Source organism: Meriones unguiculatus, chromosome 1, assembly GCF_030254825.1.
Source record: "Meriones unguiculatus strain TT.TT164.6M chromosome 1, Bangor_MerUng_6.1, whole genome shotgun sequence".
Lineage (NCBI taxonomy): Eukaryota > Metazoa > Chordata > Mammalia > Rodentia > Muridae > Meriones > Meriones unguiculatus.
In genome coordinates this window covers 53,583,051-53,606,749 of record NC_083349.1, presented here as the reverse complement: position 1 = coordinate 53,606,749, position 23,699 = coordinate 53,583,051, and the positions used below count along the sequence as shown (strand labels likewise).

Genomic DNA, 23,699 nt, shown 5'->3' with positions numbered 1-23,699 from the left:
CGGGACTGGATTCCCAACTTACCAAGATAGACCCGATCTCATCAGGGGTGGCCTTTGTGTGGCTCATGACCATTTCCTGAGCAATGTCCTTTCTGCTTTCCAGCTTATTCACTCTCTCATAGGTATCAGTATTTAAAAGAGACCATCCAAGAAACTGGGTTAGAGTCTGAAGTGTAAGAACAGCAACTCAGATCCTCTAAACTCAAACGAAATTGCTTTGTGGACCACAGTCTACACACTTTCCTGGAGCGATCTCCCTTCCACTGCCACCAACCCACATCTTTTCTTTAGAAAAAATGTTTTTATTATGGTTTGAGAAATTCATGTGTGCCCGTAATCTTCTCATCAAGTTCGCCTCTGTTCTTTTCTTCCCAGTTCTTCCCCTATTGCTCCCACCTCCCAACTTCACGTGCTCCGTGTTTAGACTGACTGGATTTGCTCAGTGCTGCCTGCGTGGTGGGTGTGGGGCCATCTGCTGGAGGGTGAGCAGCTTCTCAGGGGCTGTTTCAGGAAGAAAACTGACCCTAATCCAGCAACCACCAATTAACAATTGCTCCTCAGCAGAGGGGTGGGGATTCAGGAGCCCCTCCTTCACCCATGCTGCCAACCCAGTTCTCTGCACCAACACAAGAGAAAAAAAAAATCTGAACTTATTGTCCAGACAGTAAAATTGACTAAGTTTTGCTCTTCAAAGAGCCATGCTTCAAGAACCTTCTAGTGCAGAGAAGGAATTATACACAGAATGAAATAAAGTAGGGCCTAAAAACCGAACAGAAGTTTGAGGCTAAGAATGGGAGAGATTATAAAAAAAGGAGGGAGGGAATAAAAAAAAATACTCTTTGATGTATTTATAGGACTGGAAAAAAGTTGGGTGAAACCAAAACTCTATACTTGAACAGAAAATGTTGCAATTCATAGAAATCCAGAAACAGAAATGACATACTAACAGCATCTTGATTACAACTATGAGGCTCGTGTCCTGAACATTCTTCAGCATATCATTCGGGACTAAGGAGGGGCTGTGCAGTCACCATGGTTTCAGGACGTGCTCAGAGACATCTGTTACTATTCTTCCCCTTCCACCCTCTCCCACTCCCACCGACCTCAGTGATGTGCTCATCATGCTCATCAAAGGGCTTCCCGTCCTTCCTGTTGTAAAACGTAGCTATGCCCACGATTTCCTCTTTCTTGTTGACGATAGGCAGGGACAAGACATTTTTAATGACCCAGCCAGTTTCATCGACTGGTCCTTTCTAGAAACAGTAAGGAAACTTGTTACTTTAATATTATCGCTTTTTATTCTTGAAACAACTGTAGATTTCTAAGACGTTTCCAAAGAAATGTACAGAGACGTCCACGAACTCTCCATGCAGCTCCCACCAATGGAAACATTTCATAGAACTGCAATGCAGTACCAAAACCAGGAAACAGATGATATTCAACCCATAGACCTTATTTGGGCCTCACTAGATTTATATGAGTTTGGGCTCATGTGTACGGAAAATCTCAACTACTATTAGAATCAACCAAACTCATCTATCACCATGAGGCACCCTTATACTAAACCTACAAACCCCCTTCCCCCACTCACCCACCACTTAGCTTATTTTAAAGTAAACCTTGGGCTCAGAACATGGTTGAGGCAAGTACTCTAGGCCATCCATTCAGATGTACCAAAACCAGGGCAACTGTGTTCTGACATTCTAACTTTCCCCTTTGACCCCCAGGCCTGGGGATGGAAAGACTGTCTCAGCCTTCCATTACCTCTCTGTTTCCTTTGCACTGCTCCCCTCTTGCAATGTCTATGTAGTTAATTTCTTATGTTAGGGTCTCTGTTAAGGTACTCTCTGTTAAGGTATAATTTCTGTCTAACCCATCAAGACAGTCTTCCGGTTGATGGTATGTCGTTATCAGTAAAACTTGCTGAGACCGGATGGCAAGCCAAGAACAAGGCCAGTTGCTAGAGCTGGAAGCAAGAGTCAACTGCAGGCCCTGTGTCAAGGTGCTCCCATGCTGGCGGAAGAGGCAGATCAATTCCTTCAGAAGTGTTTCTCAAAGTGTGGCAAAAGGACCACAGGTAGCATATTCTTTTTAAAAAATATTTTATGTTTATATATACTTAAAAATTGTAATTACATTCATATATGCAGGGTGGTGAGTGTGTGGGTGTACCTATGTGTAAGTGTCTGTGTGTGGGTTTGTGCATGTAAGTGCAGTGCCCACAGATGCCAGAAGAGGGCACCAGATTCACTGAAGTCACAGGCAGTTGCAAGCTGCCCAACATGGGTTCTGGGAATCCAATCTCAGCCCTCTGGAAGAGAAGAACAAACTCAACCACTGAGCTATCTCTCCCGCCCCCCAAAACAAACTCTTTTTTTTAGGTATGCATAGTCTCTGGGAATGAATCTAAACAAGCTCCCTTGGCAAATCTGATGCTCTTTCAAGTAAGAGAACCACGTATGTGGCTAAGGCAAAGGAATCCAAAGACTCAACACACCGCAATGATGGTTTTTCAGATGTCTAGTGGCTTACTTACGCCTCCTCAGAGGCTTCAGTTCAGTCTTGGCTCACCCATGAAGCCTTTTCTAACTTTCCAACCCCACACTAGACTTGTATTTTTCAGAATTCAAACAGGACTCATCGCCTGGATCACACATTTGACACTTAAGTGTTTTCCAAAAGCTCCAGAGTTTCTGGTTTGGGTCTCTGAGGCTGTGTTCTGATCAAAGGCAGAGACTATTACATAAACTCTCAGCTTCACGGAAGTAGCGGAAGAGTGCAGACCACATAATCGTCAACACGTGATTGATTATTATACCGCAAGCAGTACAGATAACGTGTTTATTACCCATCATGTTCTTGTCCTTGGAGTGAAAAGCAGAGAAACTGAACCTCAGTGTATGGCTGCAACAGTCAAAGCTTTAGAAAAATGATCTGGTATGCAATGTTCTCAAGGTCCACCCTTGGAAACTACCATGGAACCAAATCCCCAGCCTTCATGTAAACCTTCCAACATAAGCCTTGCTGACTGTTTCTGGAGGTTTCAGTAAATTTCCATTTGTTACTTGTTCCTCTTTACTCACTTTGCTCTTAATTAGGGCAACAAAGTGATAAAATAAAATTTAAGACAAAACCTTTTAAGCAAGGCAGTTCTATTTACTGTTCTCCTACACACAAACACACACCCATGAACACACATGTGCACATACACTCTCTCACACACGCATACATAAACATGCACACACATGTACATACACACCCATACAGACACACACATGTATGGACACACACACACACACAGGAGTTAAGGGTCTCTTTAAAGGAAAGATCCCTAAGTCTAATTCAAGGAACACTGACTAGTGAGTAGAACAAAGACTCCCTGGCCAAAGATGCCTACATTTAATGTCTAGTACCTGTGTGGCCTGATAATGTGCTCTTACAGATAAAATTAAAGTTACTGATCAGTTAACTGAGAAGTAGAAATTATCTTGGATCTTACATCGGGACCCAATATAATAACAAAGAACCTTAAAAGTTGAGATGTCAGAATCAGGGAAGGAACACCTGGCAGAGCAGGATCTTTTAGTCCAACTGATGATGAGGAAGATGGATGAGGGCATCCCGCAGGAGCCAAGGGTGTGGAAAGATGAGGAGATAGCTTCTTCCTTAGACTCTTCCCAGAGGAACACGGTCCTCTGACATCTTGAGTTTAGTGCAGTATAAACCATGTTTCACTTCTGTCCTTCAGAACCACAGACTGCCGTTTATCCCATTGTTTCCAAGAGTAAGTGGTGATTTGTTTTGTTCTCACAGCACTATGAGAAATGTATACATTGATCTCCAGGGAACGCAGTTTGAGAACTATTGCCTCTTTTAGTTTGCTCCCAAAACAGCTTATTTTTTATCTTTGGTTTTTCTATCTAATCAGATAGAGAATGGGGACTAATGAGAGTCAGGGAAGGGCACGAGAAGGTAGAGTGAGAATGGGGAAGCAAGTATTGAAGGAGGCTGGTGCTTTGGGGATGGCAGATGCCCCACCCCATATCTGCTATGGGGACTAATACACAGGGTATGCTCTGTGGGGAGGGAGGATGCAGGGAGAGAGCTGGAGATGGCTGTGAGAAAGACCGGGTCCTCTCCAGACTATGGAGAAAGGGATGGATACAGCATGAGTAAAAGCACCCCCTCGAAGCTTTGAAACAATCTGCATAGCTGCTAGGTCTTCCTAGGCCAATGTTGCCCATCAGAGGACTCTGGTCGTGCATTAGAAGAGTCTATTTGCCTCCTCAGATGGGCCTGCCATACTCAGTCACTTTCTGGGAGGCAGGGCCTTGGGACAAACATGGCAGCAGAGCACAGCAGCCCTGAATCACTGGGGTTCTGACAATGTTTCCATACTTCCATACACTGAAGTATGCTGGGATTCTGGGAGATCACTGTAGACTGGAGATTTGTCCCATTTCAGGGACTCCTGGGGCCACAATGAGGCTCCACCATCCTCTTCACAGTGTGGCTCCAGGGTTCCCAAAACCTCAGTGAGCACCTGCTTATGATGGATGAACTCCGTTCTCACTCTCTGCTTCCACAGCAGATGGTCCAGGCTCAGATACTTAAAAATTCACTGTTCACCTCTCTTACCAGTCTACCCTGGCACACGATTGCTATAGATTCAGGGGCCAGGGCTGAGCACAACAGAATCACAAGCAAGCTCTGCGTGCAGGAAAAGAGGGAACAAGAAGCAGTAGGATCACATGGTGTTCGTGTGTTTCTGTATCAGAAAGCAAAGGGAAGGGCAGGCAGAGCCAGGGGAGCCTCCATTTAACCAAGCAGCTGTGTCTGGGTTCCCCCAAGCCAGGGTTTGTTTGTGTCTGGGGCGGGAGCACCCATGCCCTAAGGATGCTAGCTCTTCTATTTGGGCATTGATGGGTCTCTGTGTGTCAAAACAGCACAGAGAAGGACAAACATTAGCGGTGCTCCTTGGGGAGGGCAGGCTCTACTCCTGACCCAGATCAGGGCTTTCACGTTTATGAAATGCAGGACATGAAGTGCCAGCATGCAGAGAGGAGAGGCTGAAGCATGCTGCTACAGCAACTTCGTCTAGTTCTCCAGAGTGACCGGGAAGCAGAGATGATGTGCAGGTTCTTGTGGGAAGTTAGATGAAGCTATAAAGAAAAAGATGATCTCCAAAGTCCTATCATTGTTCTACTCTTTTTTTTTTTTTTTATGTTTTTGTAACAGAACACCATGGGTTGGGTGATTTATTAAGAAAAAAATATGAATTTATATTTTTTACATTTAGAGAGACCGAGAGATCTAAGAGCATAATACACACAGACACAGACACACACAGACAGACACACACTGACACACACCTTCTTTGAACCTGTTTCTTGATGGCCCTTGGCCCAGCTAGAGTTTTGGAGCTTGGGTTCCATGTGGGCCTGCTGACTACACATAAGGTGCACATAAGGTAGACCCCATGGATAAGGAGGAAGAGAGAGCACCCACCCAACCCCCAGCCCTGAGGGATGAGGCAGCGCCATGGCTGCCCTTACCTGAAATGTGAAGTACTCATCTGCAGGGGCGTTCAGCATGTTACAGATCTGTGACACAAGAGACAGAGCCATTCAGAAACACTTTGAGGTTGAGGCCATGTAAGCCCATGAGGGAGGGTAAGAGAGGGCATGTTGGAAGTGAGGGTTTCCCACACAGCTCTTGGTTGTTTCGTGGACACCCCCTAGGTTAGGCGGTATTTGCTGACTGCTCACTGAAGTTACCTTCTCTTCTGTTATGCCACTGACTGACATTTAGGGGGCATCTTTGCTCCTCCCCATTCTCCCACCTCCAAGTGATATCCTTCAACTTCCAGACAACTCCTTAGCCCAAACAAAAGAGAAAGGTGAACAGAAAGACCACCGAGGCAAGGCGTGAGCATGTTGCTGGGCTTGCTTTCTATTCTTTCATAATGTACCTGAGGGGTAACAGGGAAAGGCCGGGCAGTGTGTCAGTTGCTCCACAGTAAGAATTCCCTATGAAATACTGCTCCTACTGCCCAACTTCAGAAACCGTTTCTCATATCCACTTTGAGTTACTCTGAATTATCTGTACCTGGGTCATATGCACAAATGGGTCTTAACACAAGACTCTATTTTCACTACAACCAAAGCTCAACTTAAAATGATAGCATCTCGAGCCTGGATGGTAATGGTTGAATAATCCTCTCCTTTTAAAGATGAGGCCATTGAAGTCCAAAAAGGTTTAGTGCTCTGTTCAGTTTCACTGGATGAAGCTCGAACTGTGATCTCCAAAGAGCTCCAGAGTGGTGGGATGGGCTCCTGGCTAGGGGTTAGGGAAAAGCCTGGGTTTTATGAGTTGCCCATTCACGTGGTGTAAATACTTCTACCGTGGAGGGCACAGGCTGCCAACGGTTACCTGCTCACAAAATTCCTAAAACAAAAACAAAAAACAAACAAACAAACAAACAGACAAAAAACCACTCTGACAGTTTTGTGTTGAGGCACAAAGGGTGTCTCACCCAGCACCCCAGCTGTGTGGGCCGCGGGGCCTGCTGGCGTCAAGCGAGTCTAAGAGTGGATGAAACCTCGCTACTCTTTTGCACTAGCTTACAAAGAAAATGTGGCCATCTTCCAACGTTTTTGTTTAATCTGTCTGTGCATATTTACTTTTTGAGGTTTTTTTGTTTGTTTGCTTTTTTGTTTAAATCTAGATTTCCCTATGCACCCTCTCCCTGCAGCCTCCTCACTGTTGGAATTATAGGCACGCACTCCCACGCCCAGCATCTTGTTGCTGCTATGATTATTTATAATTTAAGAACTTGAGGACCCTTTGGTGCCATCATTGAGTTCATCATCTATTTTGAATGTTTGCATCATTTCATGGACTATGGATCTCCTAAATATGGTTTAAAGATGCAAACCAATCAATTCTCTTTTTTTTTTTTTTCTAGTCTTTCTGTCATGGACATGTTTTTCAGCCTTTACTTTGAGGTCTCACAGAAAACATTCATGATCCTATTAAGACCACTGAGCTCTTGAGATGGAATGGAAGCTAACGTTGAGTCACAGCCACTGATTTTGAATACCCCTGGCTTTAAACAAATCCCTGAAAAGTGTGTGGCTTCAGAGTAAGAAGTTGAGAAATGGATGAATCTTTCTCAAGTTAACAAAGTACTCTCATATAACTTCAACATCCTGATTCACCTACATTTTCTTTCCTAGATTCCTCTTCCCTAAGCCAAGAAAGTGCTGGCCTCACCCTTATCTCATGCGTTCCTGGTCCAACGATTGTGTTTATCTTGTAACTACTAAAAGTTTCACACACTGTTATTTAGCATTTTATGTTTGTCCAATGACTTACAAATCCATTTTCAGCAACATATGTTGGCAGTCCACTAACTAGAGTCCAGTGGTCTGCAGGAGGTGACCTTGGAGAAGATTAGAAAAGTCATTGGCATATACAGAAATGATTGGGAACAAAACCCCAGTGGCAACTCCCATGACTACTTCAGGGAAACACGCACGGAATCACGTTGATCTCTTCTTTCCCATGTAAAATGTAGTCAATGACTTTATAAAAGATGATTTCCTGGAAAGGAAGGAGATTGTGGACCCAGTGTTATTTCCCAAAGAAAATAATCTTCACTGGAGAACTGTGCTTTAAAATTCTTATAAATAGTATCCAATTTCCTAGCAAAGCTTTCTGTATAACGTAAATTACTGAACTACTCATATATTAGCTACAGGTTTGTAATCACACAAGAGACAGTATTAATGGCACACACAAAAAGAGTGGGTTCACTGCCATTTTAAAAAGCTGAATTTACTCAAATAGCTCTTGGGGGAATCTGACTACCAAACCACCAGAAACTCTGTCTTTACTTTTAAATGACTGTTTCTTGTCCAGATGTAGCTGACATTATGACTTCATTTGGGGAAGAAAATCACATACTTTATCAACTGCAGACAGACATTTATCATCTGGTGAGCACTGAGCTCTTCTCTCACTGGCTAATCTCAGCAGGCACCTCCATAGATCCATGGATCTCAAACCAGAAGAGACTGGGGCAGATGAAGAATCTGAGGCCCTGAAGCAAACACACTTCCTGCCTCCATAAAGCTTGCAGCTGAGCGTGGCAGTAAGCCCAACCCAGCCCCCAGGATGTCATCCCGCACAGCTGCAAAAGGGCCCAAGCACTTCTTAAAACACCGCCCCTCCATGCAGAGAACCACAGACTCACCCAGCAAGCTTAGGGGCTATGGAAAAGGAAAGTGAGAGCTTTGAGAGAGGTTAAGGTTCACCCTGCTGTACGGGACAGAGCGGGAGGGGTCCCCTTGAAGTGTCGAGAGACACTTTGTGCATTTCAGTCTCCTGATGCCATACACAGAGAGCACTGGAAAAAAAAAGTTTGCATTTACCCTGCCATCTGGAGTCTTTGGTCCTTTATAAGGCTCAACTTCTCCAAGCTTGATTGGCCACTCATCGTAAAATTCCTGGAGGCAATTATTTATAAACATTATTAAACATACTGTCCCACAATTCACCAAACCTTATCTGAAGTACTCATATACTTTATGCTAACCTACGTAGTTCTGGAATTTTAGACATGAAAAAAAAAAGCCCTGTAATTCTCAGCAATATCACGTATGAAGCTGTGACCATATACAAGTTGCTTCTCTTTTATTCATCTGTAAATGGGAATAGCACAACTTCAGCTGATTGTGAAGACTAAATCATCAGCATACAGTGCAAAGCATTCCATGTATAGTGTCTGTCAGGTAGAGCGTCTGTTTTGTAGACAACTGCACTAAAGCCAGGTCGGTTAGGAAGCTTCGTTAAGGCCGCTCACAGGAGCCAACAGTGTCAGCCACCTTAACTAACACCCTTTCTCCCCCCATCTAGCCAGTTGAACCTCATATTCATTTGGGTATCAGGTAGTAATTTGTTCAGGAAAGATGGGCCATGGCCATCCCATAGGCGATCTACATGAAGCATGATTAATTCAAGATCAGGTATGGTGGTTCACTTTAGACCAGTGAAAGAGGTTGTGTGAGCAGGCTGAGGGGCTGCTGGATAGACGTGCTCCTTGAGTGAAAAGTGATGTCTCCCTGGTGGCCTAGATCATCCTAAGTAACACATCAGTCCCACAGCAGATGTCAGAACCCTGCTCTACTGCTGTTTGGTCTTGTTTCCCACTTGCAGCAGTGACTTTGAAAAATAGCTTCTAATCACATGAATAGTTAGAAATATAAATGGTACTGTATCCGTTATATTGAAATCTCAGCATTCCAACAGAATTAAAGATGAGAGTGGACATCATACTGTGAATAATATTCTGTCTTTCTTTTTAAGATTTTTTTTTCAGATACAAAATGTCAAATGGGTTGTAACATTGCTTACGCACCTACCATATACTCAATACCTTGTATAGCTCAGATTTTCAAAGCTGATAAAAGATGGGACCTATCTTTTGCTGATGAGAAAGCCAAGAACCAGGGTGGTTGAAACCTTGCTGAAATGAAGGACAGAGAACTGACAGTGCCTGACACATCCCTGCACCAGAGCTGTAGCAACCAAGACCGTGTGGTGTTAGCAAAGGAGGGAGACTGTGAACAGCAATCTCTTCAGTAAGCGGAAGAGATTAGAGAGGAGCTACCCTGCATCTCCCCCCACCCCACCCCACCAACACACACACAGAATCGACTGATCTTTGACAGAGGAGCAAAGGCCACAGAGACAAGCTAGTCTATTAAAAAAAAAAAATCATGTTGGAGCAGTAAAATCTAGAAGAAAACACAATCTTATTTATTTAATAAAAAATAACTCAGAATGACTTAGAGGCCTAAATATAAAACACAAAACTATAAGAATTCTGGGCTGTGACACAGGGGAAAATCTAGATGAGTTTGAGTTTGGAGAGACTTTTTAGACACAGTATCAGGGCACAATGTAAAAAGAAACAAACTTACTGAACATTATTACAATTTAAAATATCTCCTATAAAAATATTTCTCAGAAAAGAATGAAAAGAGCAAGAAAAAAAAGTATTTACATTTCAGGACTGCTCTCCAGTATATTAAAAATCTCTAATTCATTCAAGCTGGTCTTAAGTGTGAGTTTTTCTCCTGCCTCAGCCTCCAGGGTGCTGGGGCTGTAAATACATGCTATCATTCCCAATTGCAAGGATCCCTTGAAATTTCACCATTAGGAAGCAGAAAGCTCAACTTTGAATCTGGCAAGAGATCTGGAAAGACATTTCACTAGACAAAAAACACCATGGGAAGTAAGTGCATAAAACTGTTTAACATCGTATGTGGCTGGGGACTGCAAAGTCAAAGAGTGATACACCACGGCATGCCTTAAAATGCTCCTGGTGAGAATGTAGATGGGCAAAAATCACTTAGGAAGGCAGAGTGACCATGCTTTACCAAAATAAGCAGTCTCCCTGGATGATCCAACAGCTGGACTTTTTGCCATTTACTCAAGCCAGTTGAAAGCAGATGTACACAAAAACCCAAACATGATGTCTACGGCAGCCTTATTCGTTATTGCCCCAAATTGGAAGCAGCCATGATAACCTTCATTATATCAGAACAAACTGCCTTAGGATGGACTATTATTTACCAATGGAAAAAAATGAGCTTTTGCAAAGATAAAGATACGTGTCTATCAGCCAATGAATGCATAAAGAAAATGTAGAACGTGTATACTCAATGAAATACTATCCAATCTGAAGAAAAAAAGAGAATGTGCCATTGTGACAGCGTTAGTAAACATGGAGAGCTGTGGTACGAGATATGGGTTAGGCACTCAAAGATAAACATACGTGTTCAATGTACGTGTGGAATGAGAAAAAGTCAAACACAAGACCGGAGGGCAGAATGTAGTTTCCAGAGGCTCTGGGTTGGGCTCTTGTTAGGACAGGGAGGAGCTGTTCAAATACCAAGTGTTCCAGCCAGGCAGTAAATTAACAAAATTTATTACGGAAAAACACAACCAAAGTGAATACATATTATATATTTCAAAGCTGTTAAGAGACCAGAGTTAGGCCAGCCAGTGGTAATGCACACATTTAATTCCAGCACTCAGGAAGGCAGAGGCAAGCAGATCTCGGAGTCTGAGGCCAGCCTGGTCCACAGAACAAGTTCAAGAACAGCCGGGGCTACACAGAGAAACCCTGTCTTGAAAAAAAAAAAACAACAACAAGCAAACAACAACAAACAGAAAAAAAAGAGACTAGATTTAAATGGTATCTCTATGTAAAATGAGATAAACGTACTGAGCGGCCAGTCAGGTCTACATACTGAGACACTGTCTCAAGATTTCAAAAGGCACAGTAGAAAAGGAGCATAAGAGAGACCAATGAGAGCCAGCCTCAGACCATCAGTTTTTGTAACCTATGCCTTCACCCATCTTTCTCTTCCTCCTCATCTATCCCCCTGCATTTAGTATCCAAGGTCGTCTTAGCAGGCCATCTTGGCTCTGTTCTTGCCCTCTATTGCTTGCTTGCTGCTTGCTTGTTTTCCTTCTCTTTTTAGATCTGCCTCTTCTTATTCTTTTGCCTTTTTCTCTTCCCAAAGAACATTGTCTGCCTAGCATGCAGGGTCCATGTGCCTCAGCCATCTGAGAGACAAAGCTATTCTGCATTGTCCTATAGCATGTCTATACACTCTCTTTAGTCCACCTCTCGTATTAATCCCCTCATTGCCCTGACCTTTTTCTGCCCCAGTATTTCCCTCTTCCACTTTTTTCTATTACCCCAATACTACTGTCTTAGTGGGATTTCTCCTTATTCTCCCTGTCACCACTTACACCCACGATAACCAATCTGTTAGTGCACACAGTGTTATCAATACCTCTTTACTCCCTAAACTGATTAGTAGTTAAGGGGAGACTGTTACACAATCAACTATCACTCTATTTCTCTGATACACCTAACTCCAGATATTGATTGTTGTCACAGGGTAGGGCTGGGAAAGGGGTCTGGTGTCCTGCTGTTTTACAAAGGAAAACAATGCCTCAACCTACTGTTCCCAATTCTCTACTGAATACTGCACACACTTCCAACTGAAGGAAAAAGGTGACCTAAATTCAAAATAACTTAAAAAAAAATGGAACCAACAACCAAATTCTTGATACACAAATATCAATACAAAACACAACATAAAAACCCAAGACCACTTGTCCCTTCCAAAATCTAACAAATCCCACATTAAATGCCCCCAATGACAGTGACTTCGATGGAATTTCAGGGAAGGAATTTCCAAAGGAGTAAGGGTAAATATGTTCAAATGAATGAAAGAAGACAAAAGTACATTCCCTAAATGAATTCCATGAGAACACATAAACAGCTGGATAAAACAAGGAAGCCAATATAAGATATAAAAATAAGCTTGATAAAGAGACAAAATCTATTAATTATGGGCACAGAAGGAGAATAATGCAATGCAAAAGGCATAGAAAATATTTTCAATTATAAACAGCAGAAAATTACCTTGACCTAAAGAAAGAGAGGTCCATCTAAGTACAAGAGGTATATAAAAATCCAGATAGGCAAGACCAGGAAAAAAAAGAAAAAAAAAAAAAAAACTCCCTACATCATATCACAGTTAAAACACTAAATATATAGCACAAAGAAAGTAGTGGCAAGAGAAGAAAAGGTCACATATAAAGGCAAGCTCATAAGAATAGCAGCAGATCTCTCAAAAGAAACTTTCAAAGTTCTGAAAAAACCACAGCTGCCAAGCAAGGCTTCTATACCCTGCAAAATTATCTATTGTAAATGATGTAGTCATAAAAGCATTAATGACAAACGCAGGTTAAAGGACTTTATGATTGCTAAGCCAGCTCTGCCAACAATATTGGGCGGAATTTTTCAGACTGAAAAGAATGATAAACAAACTCAGGGATGGTAAGAAAAAAAATTAAAGGGAGTGTAACTGTGGTTAAGCAAATGAGGATTAGGAAAACACAAGATACTACAAAATCAATAAAATGACATAAATTATTACACACCTTTAAATAATAACTCCTCAATGTCTTAGTTTCCAAATCATAAGATACAGACTAGCATATTGAGTCAAATAATAGAATCCATCTAGTTTCTGCCTCCAAGAAACACACTTTGTCTTCAAACTTAGATTCTGTGTTAGGGAAAAGATATGAAAAAGGTATTCCCAGCAAAAGGAACCAGAGAATGGGAATAAGTATCTAGACATTTGACAAAATAGACTTCAAACCAATTTAACTCAGAGATCAAAAAGGTCACCTCATACCAATTAATGGAACAATCCCTCAAAAGGATGTTTCATCTCTGTAAATTAATCATATAAAGAAAAGTTAGAAAAGAAATAGTTTAGATAATAGATATTGAAAATCAAATTTTCTTTTAAAAAGGACATTACAATTCTACATGTATATCCAAGCATAGACGTAGACAATTTTAAAAGACAGTATGTAAAATCACAGATTAACAGAGTAATAGTGAGTGATTTCAATATCCCAGTCTCACCAATAAATAGATCATCCTGACAAAAAAATATAGAGACCATGGAGGTCTATGACATCCTCTAAAATGTCTTAATGGACTCAAGAGAGATCTATAGAGCAGCCTATCCAAACACTGTAGAGTGTACATTCTTCTCAGCAGCCCATAAGACTTTATTTAAAATAAGATCCCAGATTAGGACATAAAACAAGTAGATTACTTTCCTGTTACTGTGTGAAAATATCATCACCAAAATCAGTTTAAGAAAGAAAGGCTTTATTTTTAGCTCATAGTTTCGGCGGGACAGTGTCCATGATGGCAGGGAATGCATGGCTTGGTGGCGGGAGCAGGAAGCTAGTAAAACACATTTCCAACTCACACAGAAGAAAGCAAGAAGAGAGAAAGGCAAGCGCCAAGACAATAAAACGCAAAGCCCCACCCCCAGAACCAGTGACGTACTTCCTCCAATCAGGCTCCACCTCCTTAAAGGTTCCATAACCTCCAGAAACAGCGCTAGCAACACAAGCCCATGAAAGACGTCGTTCATCCACACCACCACAGTAAGTCTCAACAAATACATTAAAACGAAAATAGCTCCTTGTATTACAGCTGACCACAAGGACTAAAGCTAGAAATCAACAGCAAGAGAAAGCGCAGAAAATTCACAGATTTACGGAGATCACAACTGAATAATGAATGGCTCACTAAAGAAATCAATAAGAAAATTATAAAATTCCTAGAATTGAAAGAAAATGAAGATGTAGCATCCCAAACATATGGGATATAATGAAACCAGTTCTAAGAGGGAAGTCACAGCTTATGAATGCCGACATTTTAAAAACCAGATGGCCGGTGGCGATGGCACGTGTCTTTATTCTGGAATTCAGGAGGCAGAGGGAAGTAGATCTCTGAGTTCAAGGTCAGCCTGGTCTACAGAGTGAGCTCCAGGACATCAAGGGCTACACAGATAAGCCTTGTCTCAAAAAACTATAAACAAACAGACAGACAGAAATTCAAACTAGTAACTTAAGGATGTGCCTTTAGGGCCTTAAAAACAAAACAAAACAAAAAAACAAGAACAAGTCAAGTCCGAAAACAGTACACAAAATAAAAGAATTAAGTTCATTGAAGAAATTATTTAGAAAATGTAAAAATACAAATAATCAATGAACAAGAGTTGGTTCTTTCAACACATAAACAAGAATGACAAACTTTTAGCCAAACTAACCAGATTTGGTCGGGGTGGGGTTTGGGGAAGACATGTTAATAAAACTGGAAAAGAAAAGAGGGGAAATCACAACAGAGACTGAGGAAATTCAGAAGGACACATCTGAACAACTTAGATTTCACTAATCTGAAAAAAGATAAAAGAAAATTTAAAGAAACAGGTGACTTTCTAGATGGGTATGACCTACCTATCAAAGTCAAGCCAAGAGAGACCAGTAATTTTAACAGGTCTATAGCAAGCAACAATATTCAAACAGTAATTAAAAAAAAAATCTTCTAACCAAAAATAAAAAAGAAAGATAAGACAGAAAGAAAAAAAAGTGCATGCCCAAGTGTATTCACTGCAGACCTCTACTTTACCTCTGCAAAGAACTAACACCAATCCTTTAAAATCATCCCATAAAGCAGAAAAGGAAGGGATGCTTCCAAACTCATTTAACAAAGCCAATATTACTGTTTTACTGTAATATCCAAATAAGACACACACACTCATTACAGGTCAGTTTCCCTGATAAATGTAGATGTGAAAATTTCCAATAAAATATTTGCAAGCCAAATGCAAGAGCACATCTAAAAGGTCATTCATCGTGGTCAAGTCAGCTTGAAGTGCAGAGACAGTTCAGTAAGAGTAAATCAATGAATGTAATGCATCCCATACATGGACTCAAGTGCAGAAATCACATGGTCATTGAAAAGAAGTTGAAAAGACCTTTGTCCAAATGCAACACCCTTTTACAATCGGAACCCTGGAGAAAGTAGGGGTGAAAGGAATATACCTCAACATAATAAAGGACATATAAAACTACAGCCAACGTTGTGTTAAATGGGAAAAATCTAGATGCATTTCCATTAAGATCAAGAACAAGACAAGAATGACCAATGTCCCCACTCCTGTTCAATGTAATGTTTGGAGTATTAGCTAGGACAAAAGAATGAAAAGGGTCTGGGGGACACAAGCAGGAAAGGAAAAAGTCAATATACCTGCTTTTGCAGATGACATGATCCCGCACATGAAAGACCCCAAAGATTCCACCAGGAAACCCTCAGAGGTGGCATCAAAGTGGCAGGCTACAAAGATGCCAGTAGCCTCCTTTACACAATGGAGCTTAGAGCTGAGTTACTCTGTGTATACCACACTAATGCAATGGTTTAACAACAGGAAAACTAGTGCTGGCAGCGGGGGATGGTACTGGAACCCTGTACTCTCTGCTCCACTTACTGTAAGCATAAAACTAGCCTAAAGTTAAAGACTATTCATCAATCAAAGCAAGAGACTTGCGGTGATAGATACAGGTATGGAACAGAAAAGGCAAATTTCAAGCCTGTGTCCCTTTGCTCCTTTATCACTCACAATAGCCTCTGTGCTGTGCCCTTGTAGCTCTAGTTTTGCTATCCATCGCTACTGGTTATTTGCAGAGCATAGCCATTTGTCAATGGACCACATTTCATTTTGGTGTGCCTTCTCTCTGTGACCTGAGGGGAGATGAGGCATATGAAACATGAAAACCTTCTCCTTAGTCATGTCCAGAAGACCGATGGAGTAGCGTTCGCAGTTCAGGTAGGTTCTGACGGTATACAGTGCTTTGTGAAACTGCCGCTCAACATCGGTGAGCTCTTCGAATACTTTGTTGGCTGACCACATAAGGATCTGAAAGGGATTATTAAACAACAACAACAGAACAAAAGGAGAGAGGGGAGGGAGAAAGAGACAGAGAGAATATTAGTTCAAAGAAAACTTGAAGTGTAGCAAAAAAAATAAACACATCTCACAAGAAACTGCCATTCTAGTGTGAGCCTCCTGCAAACATCATAGGTTCTCTAAGTAAAGTGATGGGTAGACCTTTCCCAAGGAATGGGTTTGTGAAAGGGGAGGACACATGATTGCTCCAGCACAAAGAACAAATGCTCTTAATCTTTGCAAAGGCTCCAGTATCAGTGGGCTGCCACTGGACCTCGTGGTTAGAAGTCACATGATTTCTCCATGCCTCCTTAGCTAGTCAGAGTCAACCTAACCTGGGAAGTTGGAATGGGGAGGGACCTTAGATGCATTCACCTCAAGGCCCACCCCTGTATTCTATGAGTGAGAGACATGAGGATCTTGGTGTAGGCTATTCCTCTTTACCCCTCTATTTGATGGAAACAATAAATCACAGATGAGTGATTCCTTTGCTACAGTGACCCAGGACCTGAGAGCTTTAAGTTTGAACTAATGACTACATTTAATAGTCACGCCAAGCATATGAGGTGGGTACTGTCACCATCACATTATAGATAAGGAGTCCACAAGCATCCAGAACATGGACTGAACAAGCCAGTTGTACATCCAGATGGAGGGCTGAAGGCTGGGGAGGGCCGGCAGTGAGAGGACCCCTGGGATTAAGGTTTGAGGATCTGCTTCATGTGGCTTAAGCCCCCACTAGGGAGAAGAGGGGCCTGGCTTCCTGCTGCTTCTGCCAGCGCAGGTGAGAATGGAGTGACTACTGTGGCCGTCCCATTACCTGGCTTCTCCGGGACTCCACGCTGTACAGGTAGCCAGTGTGCTGCAGCCTTAGAGCGACAGCAACAAAGCTGAGGTACTTGGAAAAGACCTACAGGCCACAGAGAGGAACAAGTTATGGTTGGGATCCTTGCCTCTGGTTGTGCAAGTCACTTCCTGTGTGTCTCGTGGAACACTGTTAATATTACCTCCTCATCCTGTTTGGAGAACTCAGGAGCGTTGATTTTGTTCACCGCCATGACCACGGCAAGAACCTCCTTTCCCATCACAATCGGGACGGCCAGCAGGTTCCTGGTGACATATCCAGTTTGCTTGTCCATAAAGTCAGAAAAATGGCTATTCTGAAGAAAAAAAAATGTCCACGTGTTTGCCAAAATAAAAAATAGTCATAGAGAAGTAAGTCTAAGATGCTCCCCAATTAAAATCCTACCAACAGATGGCAGGGGGGCTCCAGTTCACACCCTGACTCTTAGTTCACTTCTCCTTAGTCATGTCCAGAAGACCAATGGAGTGATCTTCTACCAACTAATGTGGAACTAAGGGGTTCCACATTCACACCCTGACCCCACCCCACCCCATGTCATTCTATGGCTAGCATGTGATGAAACTGTCCATTTTGGAATGTTCACTTCCCACCCAAGAAGCTTATCTGGATCAGGCAGAGGTTGGACCAGGAGGAAAAAGGTGGAAAATAGGTGCTAAGAAGATGAAAAGGGGGACACAGGGTTATAGTAGTGTGTGCAGGGAGGAAGAGGGGACTGGAGACAGGGGGCAGCACTCTAGCTACAAATGCAAAATGTACAGGTGAAACCACCAGCCCCTCTAACAGAACATAAGAAAGAAGAACTCAATAATCCCTCAAGAGCAGCAGTTCTGAACCTGTGGGTTGCAACACCCTTGACAAACCTCTGTCTCCAGAGAATATCTACATTATGATTCATAACAGTTGCAAACATTCAGTTATGAAGCACAACAGAAATAATTTTATGGTTGGAGGTCACCATAGCACGAGGGACTGTATTAAAGGGTTCCAGCATTAGGAAGGTTGAGAACTGCTATTCAGGAGCCTTCTAACCTCTCCCACACAAAGAATTTAGTGGTAGCTGCTGGATGATCTCTTTCCAGACCTTTCTCTGAGATTAGGCAAAGATGCCTCTACTTCTTATAAGTTTATTTTCCTCACTTTATACGAGACTTTTATCACTTAACATCGTGTTAGGGACTTCCCCTCGGAGTGAGGCATGGGGCTGTGGACTCCACTCTCAGATTCTCCATGATGGGATGCCCTGTGGGCTGAGCAACTGTCCTCTGTTGAGCAGTCTGTCCACAGTTTCCTTCTCTGCAAACAATGCAGCATCATGCATCCTGCTTTTGTTTCCATGAGATTTCCAGAGTGCAGACCCCCTTGGCTGGCTGAACAAGTTACGTGAAATTTTTATTTATTCAGACTTACTTGTTTGCGAAAATAAATGTAAAAATTATATTTTTAAAGATAACTTTTTTCCTTTTATTGATAATATTTTTTTTCTCACATAATGTTTTCTGAGTATGGCTTCCCCTCCGTCTACTCTTCTAAGTTCCTCCTCACCTCCCCTTCAGTCCACTTCCATCCCCTTCCCGTCTCTCATTAGAAAACAAGGGTTTGTAACACAGCATAACATAATAAAATTTTAAAAACCTAAGACATTGGAATAGAACAAAACAAACAAACAGAAGGCACAAGAAACTGAGACCCACTCGTTCACACACTCAGGAACCCCATAAAAACATTAAACTGGAAGCCAAAAACGTATACACGAAGGACCTGTAGGGTAAAAAGAGATCAGAAACAAAACATATGAAATAAAATAAAGTTTAAAAACAGAAAATATATTTTAAATAAGGAGAAACATCCTGATGGGACATTATAAGACAAGGATCCTCTTAAAGATGACACTGAGTTCATATTCTGTTGGCCGTCTACTGCTGGGCATGCAGCCTTTTCTTTAAAGTAGCTTGTTTTCCCCAGTGAGACTCCTTTGGAGAGAAATAAATCTTCATTGGCAAGTGGCTATCAGAGACAGCTTCTGAGTAAGGGAGGGGCCACGTGTCCATTTCTCCTTTCAGCTGCAGGACCCCATCTAACACAGACCAGTGCAGGCTTTGTGCCTGCTGCCTCAGTCTGTGGGTTCATCTTGTTGATTTAGAGGGCCTTGTTTTCTTCACATCCTACATCCCCTCCAACTCTTGCACTTTTTCCACCTCCTCCTCTGCAGGCACCCTTGAGCCCTGAGAGGAGGGATTTGATAGAGACATCCATCTTACGGCTGAATGTTCCCGGGTTTCTCACTCTCTGCATAATGTCTGGCTGTGGGTCTCTGTATTTGTTCCTATCTGCTACAGGAGGAAGCTTCGCTGATGATGGCTGAGCAAGGCATTGATCCATGACCATAGAAGAATGTCATTAGGGGTCATTTTATTCCTAGGATTTTGTTTTGTTTTTAGAACATTGGTGTTTGGTTTTATCTTAGGTCTCTGGGACATCTGCTCTCAGGTTCTTGGTTGCCCAAGCAATGTTGAGTGTGAGCAGGCTGTAAGTTGAATCAGACAGTAGTAGGTTATGCCTACAAGCTTTGTGCTATCAATGCCCTGGAACATTTTGCAGGCAGAACACTATTGCAGATCAAAGGCTTTGTGGCCCGGCTGGTGTTACATTTCTCCTTTGGTAGCATGCAGAGTAGCTTCCTATACCAAAGACACGAGAGCATAGGGGTGAAGGTTCTATGAAGGCACCAGCTTGACTTGTCCATGTTCAGTGAGTTGTGTGGGTGTTGGTTTCATCAATGGAGCCTTGAAGTCAGTTTGTGGAGGACAACCTCCTCCACTTGGCAACAGCCTGAATTGTTTGGGGATTCTCATGGGATCAAGAACCCAATCCCAGCACTAGAAGCTTCATTTGGTGACAATAGATGGCTATTTGGCTCTGTCTCCACCATTATTTGCCTATTTTGTTTAGATTGCCTTCATGTATGTATATATTTTAAGATGTTTCTATTGTATCAGGTTTCCATACTACCCTTCCAATGGCCCTTAATTTTAGCTGTCTTTTCCCACATTCCCTCCTTTACCCCTTTCCCTCCCTCTCTCTACTTGATCCTCTTGTTCCCCCCATCCACCTATAACTATCTATCTTAGTTCCCTTTCCTAAGGATATCTATCTGGTGCCCCTAGACCCTTACTCTGTCTCTAACCTCTGTGATTCTATGGATCATAGCTTGGTTATGATTGTATTAACAGCTAATATCTACAAATAAGTGAATACATACCATATTTGTCTTTCTGGTCTGGGATACTTCCCTCTGAATGATTTTTTTTTCTAGTTCCATCCATTTACCTCGGAATTTCATGGTTTCACTTTTTTAAAAATGTCTGAGTAATGCACCATTGTATAAATAAAATGGTCCACGTTTTCATTTATCTGCAGAGGGACATGTAGGTTGTTTCCATTTTCTGGCTTTTAAGAATAGAGCAGTAATGAACACAGTTGAGCAAGTGTATTTGTGGTAGGATAAAGCGTCTTTTGGGAGTATGCCCAAGAGTGGTATAGCTGGCTCTTGAGGTAGATCTATTCCCATCTTCCTGAGGAACTAGCACACTGATTTCCATAGTGGCTGTACAAGCTTGCACTCATACCAGCAATGGAGGACAGCTTGCCTTACTCCACATCCTTACCAGCATGAGCTATTACTTGTTTTCTTGAGCTTAGCCATTCTGGCTAGTGTAAGATGAAATCTTAAAGTAGTTTTGGTTTGCATTTCCCTGATAACTAAGTATGTTGAACATTTCTTTAAATGTTTCTTAGCCATTTGAGTTTCGCTTTTGAGAAGTTTCTGTTTAACCCATTTTTAAATTGGGTTATTTGTTTCCTTGATATATAGTTTTTTTGTTTGTTTGTTTGTTTGTTTTGAGTTCTTTATATATTCTGGATACTACCTCTGTATCAAATGTATAGTTGGTAAAATATTTTTTTTCCATTCTATAGCCTGCTCTGTTGCCTGAAATTGTTCTATAATTCTCTTTCTTTGTTGGGTTTTTAAGTAGTTGGATGTCAGAGTAGCTCTGGTCAGAAAACTAATTTGGCAATGTTTCTTCTGTTTCTATTTTGTGGAATAATCTAAGGAGTGTTGGCATTAACTCTTCTATAAAAGTCTGGTAGAATTCTGCGCTAAAACCATCTCTGGCCCTGGAGTTTTTTTTGGTTGGGAGACTTTTAATGACTGCCTCTATTTCACTAGGGGTTGTAGGTCTGTTTAAATCACTCATCTGACCTTTATTTAACTTTGGTAACTAGTATATATTGAGAAAATTATCCATTTCTTTTAGATTTTTCAATTTGGTAGAGTATAGGTTTCTAAAGTATATCTTTATGAACCTCTGGATTTCCCTAGTATTTGTTGTTATGTCCCCTTTTCATTTCTAATTTTGTTAAATTGGATCTCTCTCTGCCTTTTAGTTAATTTGAGTAAGGTTTGTTGATCTTACTGTGTTTCTCAAGAACCAATGCTTTGCTTCAATATTCTTTCTATTGTTTTTGTTTGTTTCTATTTTATTGATTTTAATAAATAGTTTTATTATTTCTTGCCATCTACTCCTTTGGGTATGATTTATTTTTTGTTCTAAAGCAGCAGTTCTTAACCTGTGGGTTTTAACCCCCTTAGGGGTTAGATATCAGATATCCTGCATATCAGATATTTACATTAGAATTCATAACAGTAGTAAAATTATACTTATAAAGTAGCAAAAAATAATAATTTTATGGTTGGGGGGTCATCTCAACATGAGGAACTGTATTAGAGGGTTGCAGCATTAGGAAGATTGAGAACCATTGTTCTAGAATCTAGAGCGTTCAGGTGTGCTGGGAAGTTAGTGGTATCAGCTCTCTCCAATTTTTTTAATGTAGGTCCTTAGGGCTATGAACTTGCCTGGAAGACTCACCTTGTGTCCCATAAGTTAGGGTATGTTGTGTATTGTTTTTATTTTTTATTTTGCTTGTTTGTTTGTTTGAGACAGGGTTTCTCTGTGTATGCCTAGTCATCCGGGAATTTGTGCTGTAGACTAGGCTGGCCTTGGACTCAGACATCCACCTGCCTCTGCCTCCAAGTGCTGGCATTAAAGGTATGCACCACCACCACCCTGCTCCATGTTTTCTAATCTAAAGCAGAAAGAGAGCTATTGTGTAGAGCCCAGAGTCCACAGTGTAAACAGGGAGAGGTGGACAGTAAGTTCCTGCACACAGTAGACACTGGATAATACAGCAAAGAGAAGCATGCTCACCTCCCTCTTTTGCCTAGAGGAAAAGCAGTTTCCTTTCTACAGTGTTCATTTTGCTTTTAGTTCTCACTTTTCTCACCTGCTCTAGTCACAGAAGAAGGCAGGTGCTCAGCAAGGTGGAGGTATCAGGGCCGAGGATGCCCTTCGTGCAGGGGCCAGTGATCTGCCCGGTGCCACAGTTCTTCATTGGCCCCTTTATTTATTGCCTCTGCTTCCTGTAGCCTCCTTACCCTGTGGCCAGGATGTCTCCAGACTCCTTTCAATTCTTTCTCTTGGCTCACTCCTTGAAAGGTGTTTTTTTCAGTGCTGTTATCCATTACTGGTTTTGTCAGCTTCATTTTACACAGCTGTCATTGGCATAAACTGAAAAGCTGAAATCCCAGTAATGTGGCCCAGCAATTGGAAATAGATAGTGTGTCTTTCCAGACGCATTTCGTCCTAGACATCACGTTAATCTAGATTCTAAAAACAAGCAAATGCTCTTAAGTCCTCTTGGGTCATTTGAGAGGGTGACTTTTAACTTTCAAAATTAGATGTTAGCATATTATAACATCTAAAAGTCCAGGTTAAACTGTCCCTCAATGTGGGGGAAGCCTTTCTAGATTTTTTTCTAAATATATTTTGTTTTATGGACTCCCGAATTCCCCCAATGGTTGTTCCCCCACCACACACACACACACACACACACACACACACACACACACACACACACCGGCAATGGAGCTCCTAAAAGCCACTGGAGGACAGTGGAGTAGCAAGACACCATCTCTGCTAACTCAGTGCGTCTAAAGGTTAAGACTCTACCAGCTCTTGAGATCAAGAGGCAGGAGGAGAGAGAGGAAGGGGAAGAGAGGAAGGAAGGGGACCTATAAACATCTAGTTAATTATTGGAAACATCAGCCTTGAAGAGCTTTTTTTCCCAATCAGTCTGACTGAACAGCAAGCACCTAAGCAGTTAATAACCAGCTTCCCCAATAGAAGAGGAAACAGCACAGGGTTTGTTTGTTTGTTTGTTTGTTTTTCCCTCAGCTTCCTGTTATTAAAAGTTTTTCTCCTTTTAACCTGATTTCAACCAACAGTAATTGTTGACCTTTATTTAACCAAACTCTAGTTCAATTCACATAAACTTGCTCATATGATTGCTGTGGTTAACTGAGGAGC

At 41.8% G+C, this 23,699-nt stretch overlaps 1 protein-coding gene across 2 annotated transcripts in view; it reads right to left on the bottom strand.

Annotated features, from left to right (window-relative positions):
• Positions 1 to 23,699, bottom strand: part of Pde6c (phosphodiesterase 6C) — a 52,985-nt gene that overhangs the window by 26,168 nt on the left and 3,118 nt on the right. For both annotated transcript variants that reach the window (XM_021653101.2, XM_021653102.2), the window contains exons 2-10: positions 17,417 to 17,569; positions 17,230 to 17,319; positions 16,239 to 16,379; positions 8,436 to 8,510; positions 7,541 to 7,605; positions 7,378 to 7,444; positions 5,556 to 5,603; positions 1,104 to 1,253; positions 23 to 166 (exon numbers count right to left, since the gene is read on the bottom strand). In XM_021653101.2, the coding sequence (XP_021508776.1) occupies positions 23 to 166; positions 1,104 to 1,253; positions 5,556 to 5,603; positions 7,378 to 7,444; positions 7,541 to 7,605; positions 8,436 to 8,510; positions 16,239 to 16,379; positions 17,230 to 17,319; positions 17,417 to 17,569 (933 nt within the window). The remainder of the gene's footprint in view (positions 1 to 22; positions 167 to 1,103; positions 1,254 to 5,555; positions 5,604 to 7,377; positions 7,445 to 7,540; positions 7,606 to 8,435; positions 8,511 to 16,238; positions 16,380 to 17,229; positions 17,320 to 17,416; positions 17,570 to 23,699) is intronic.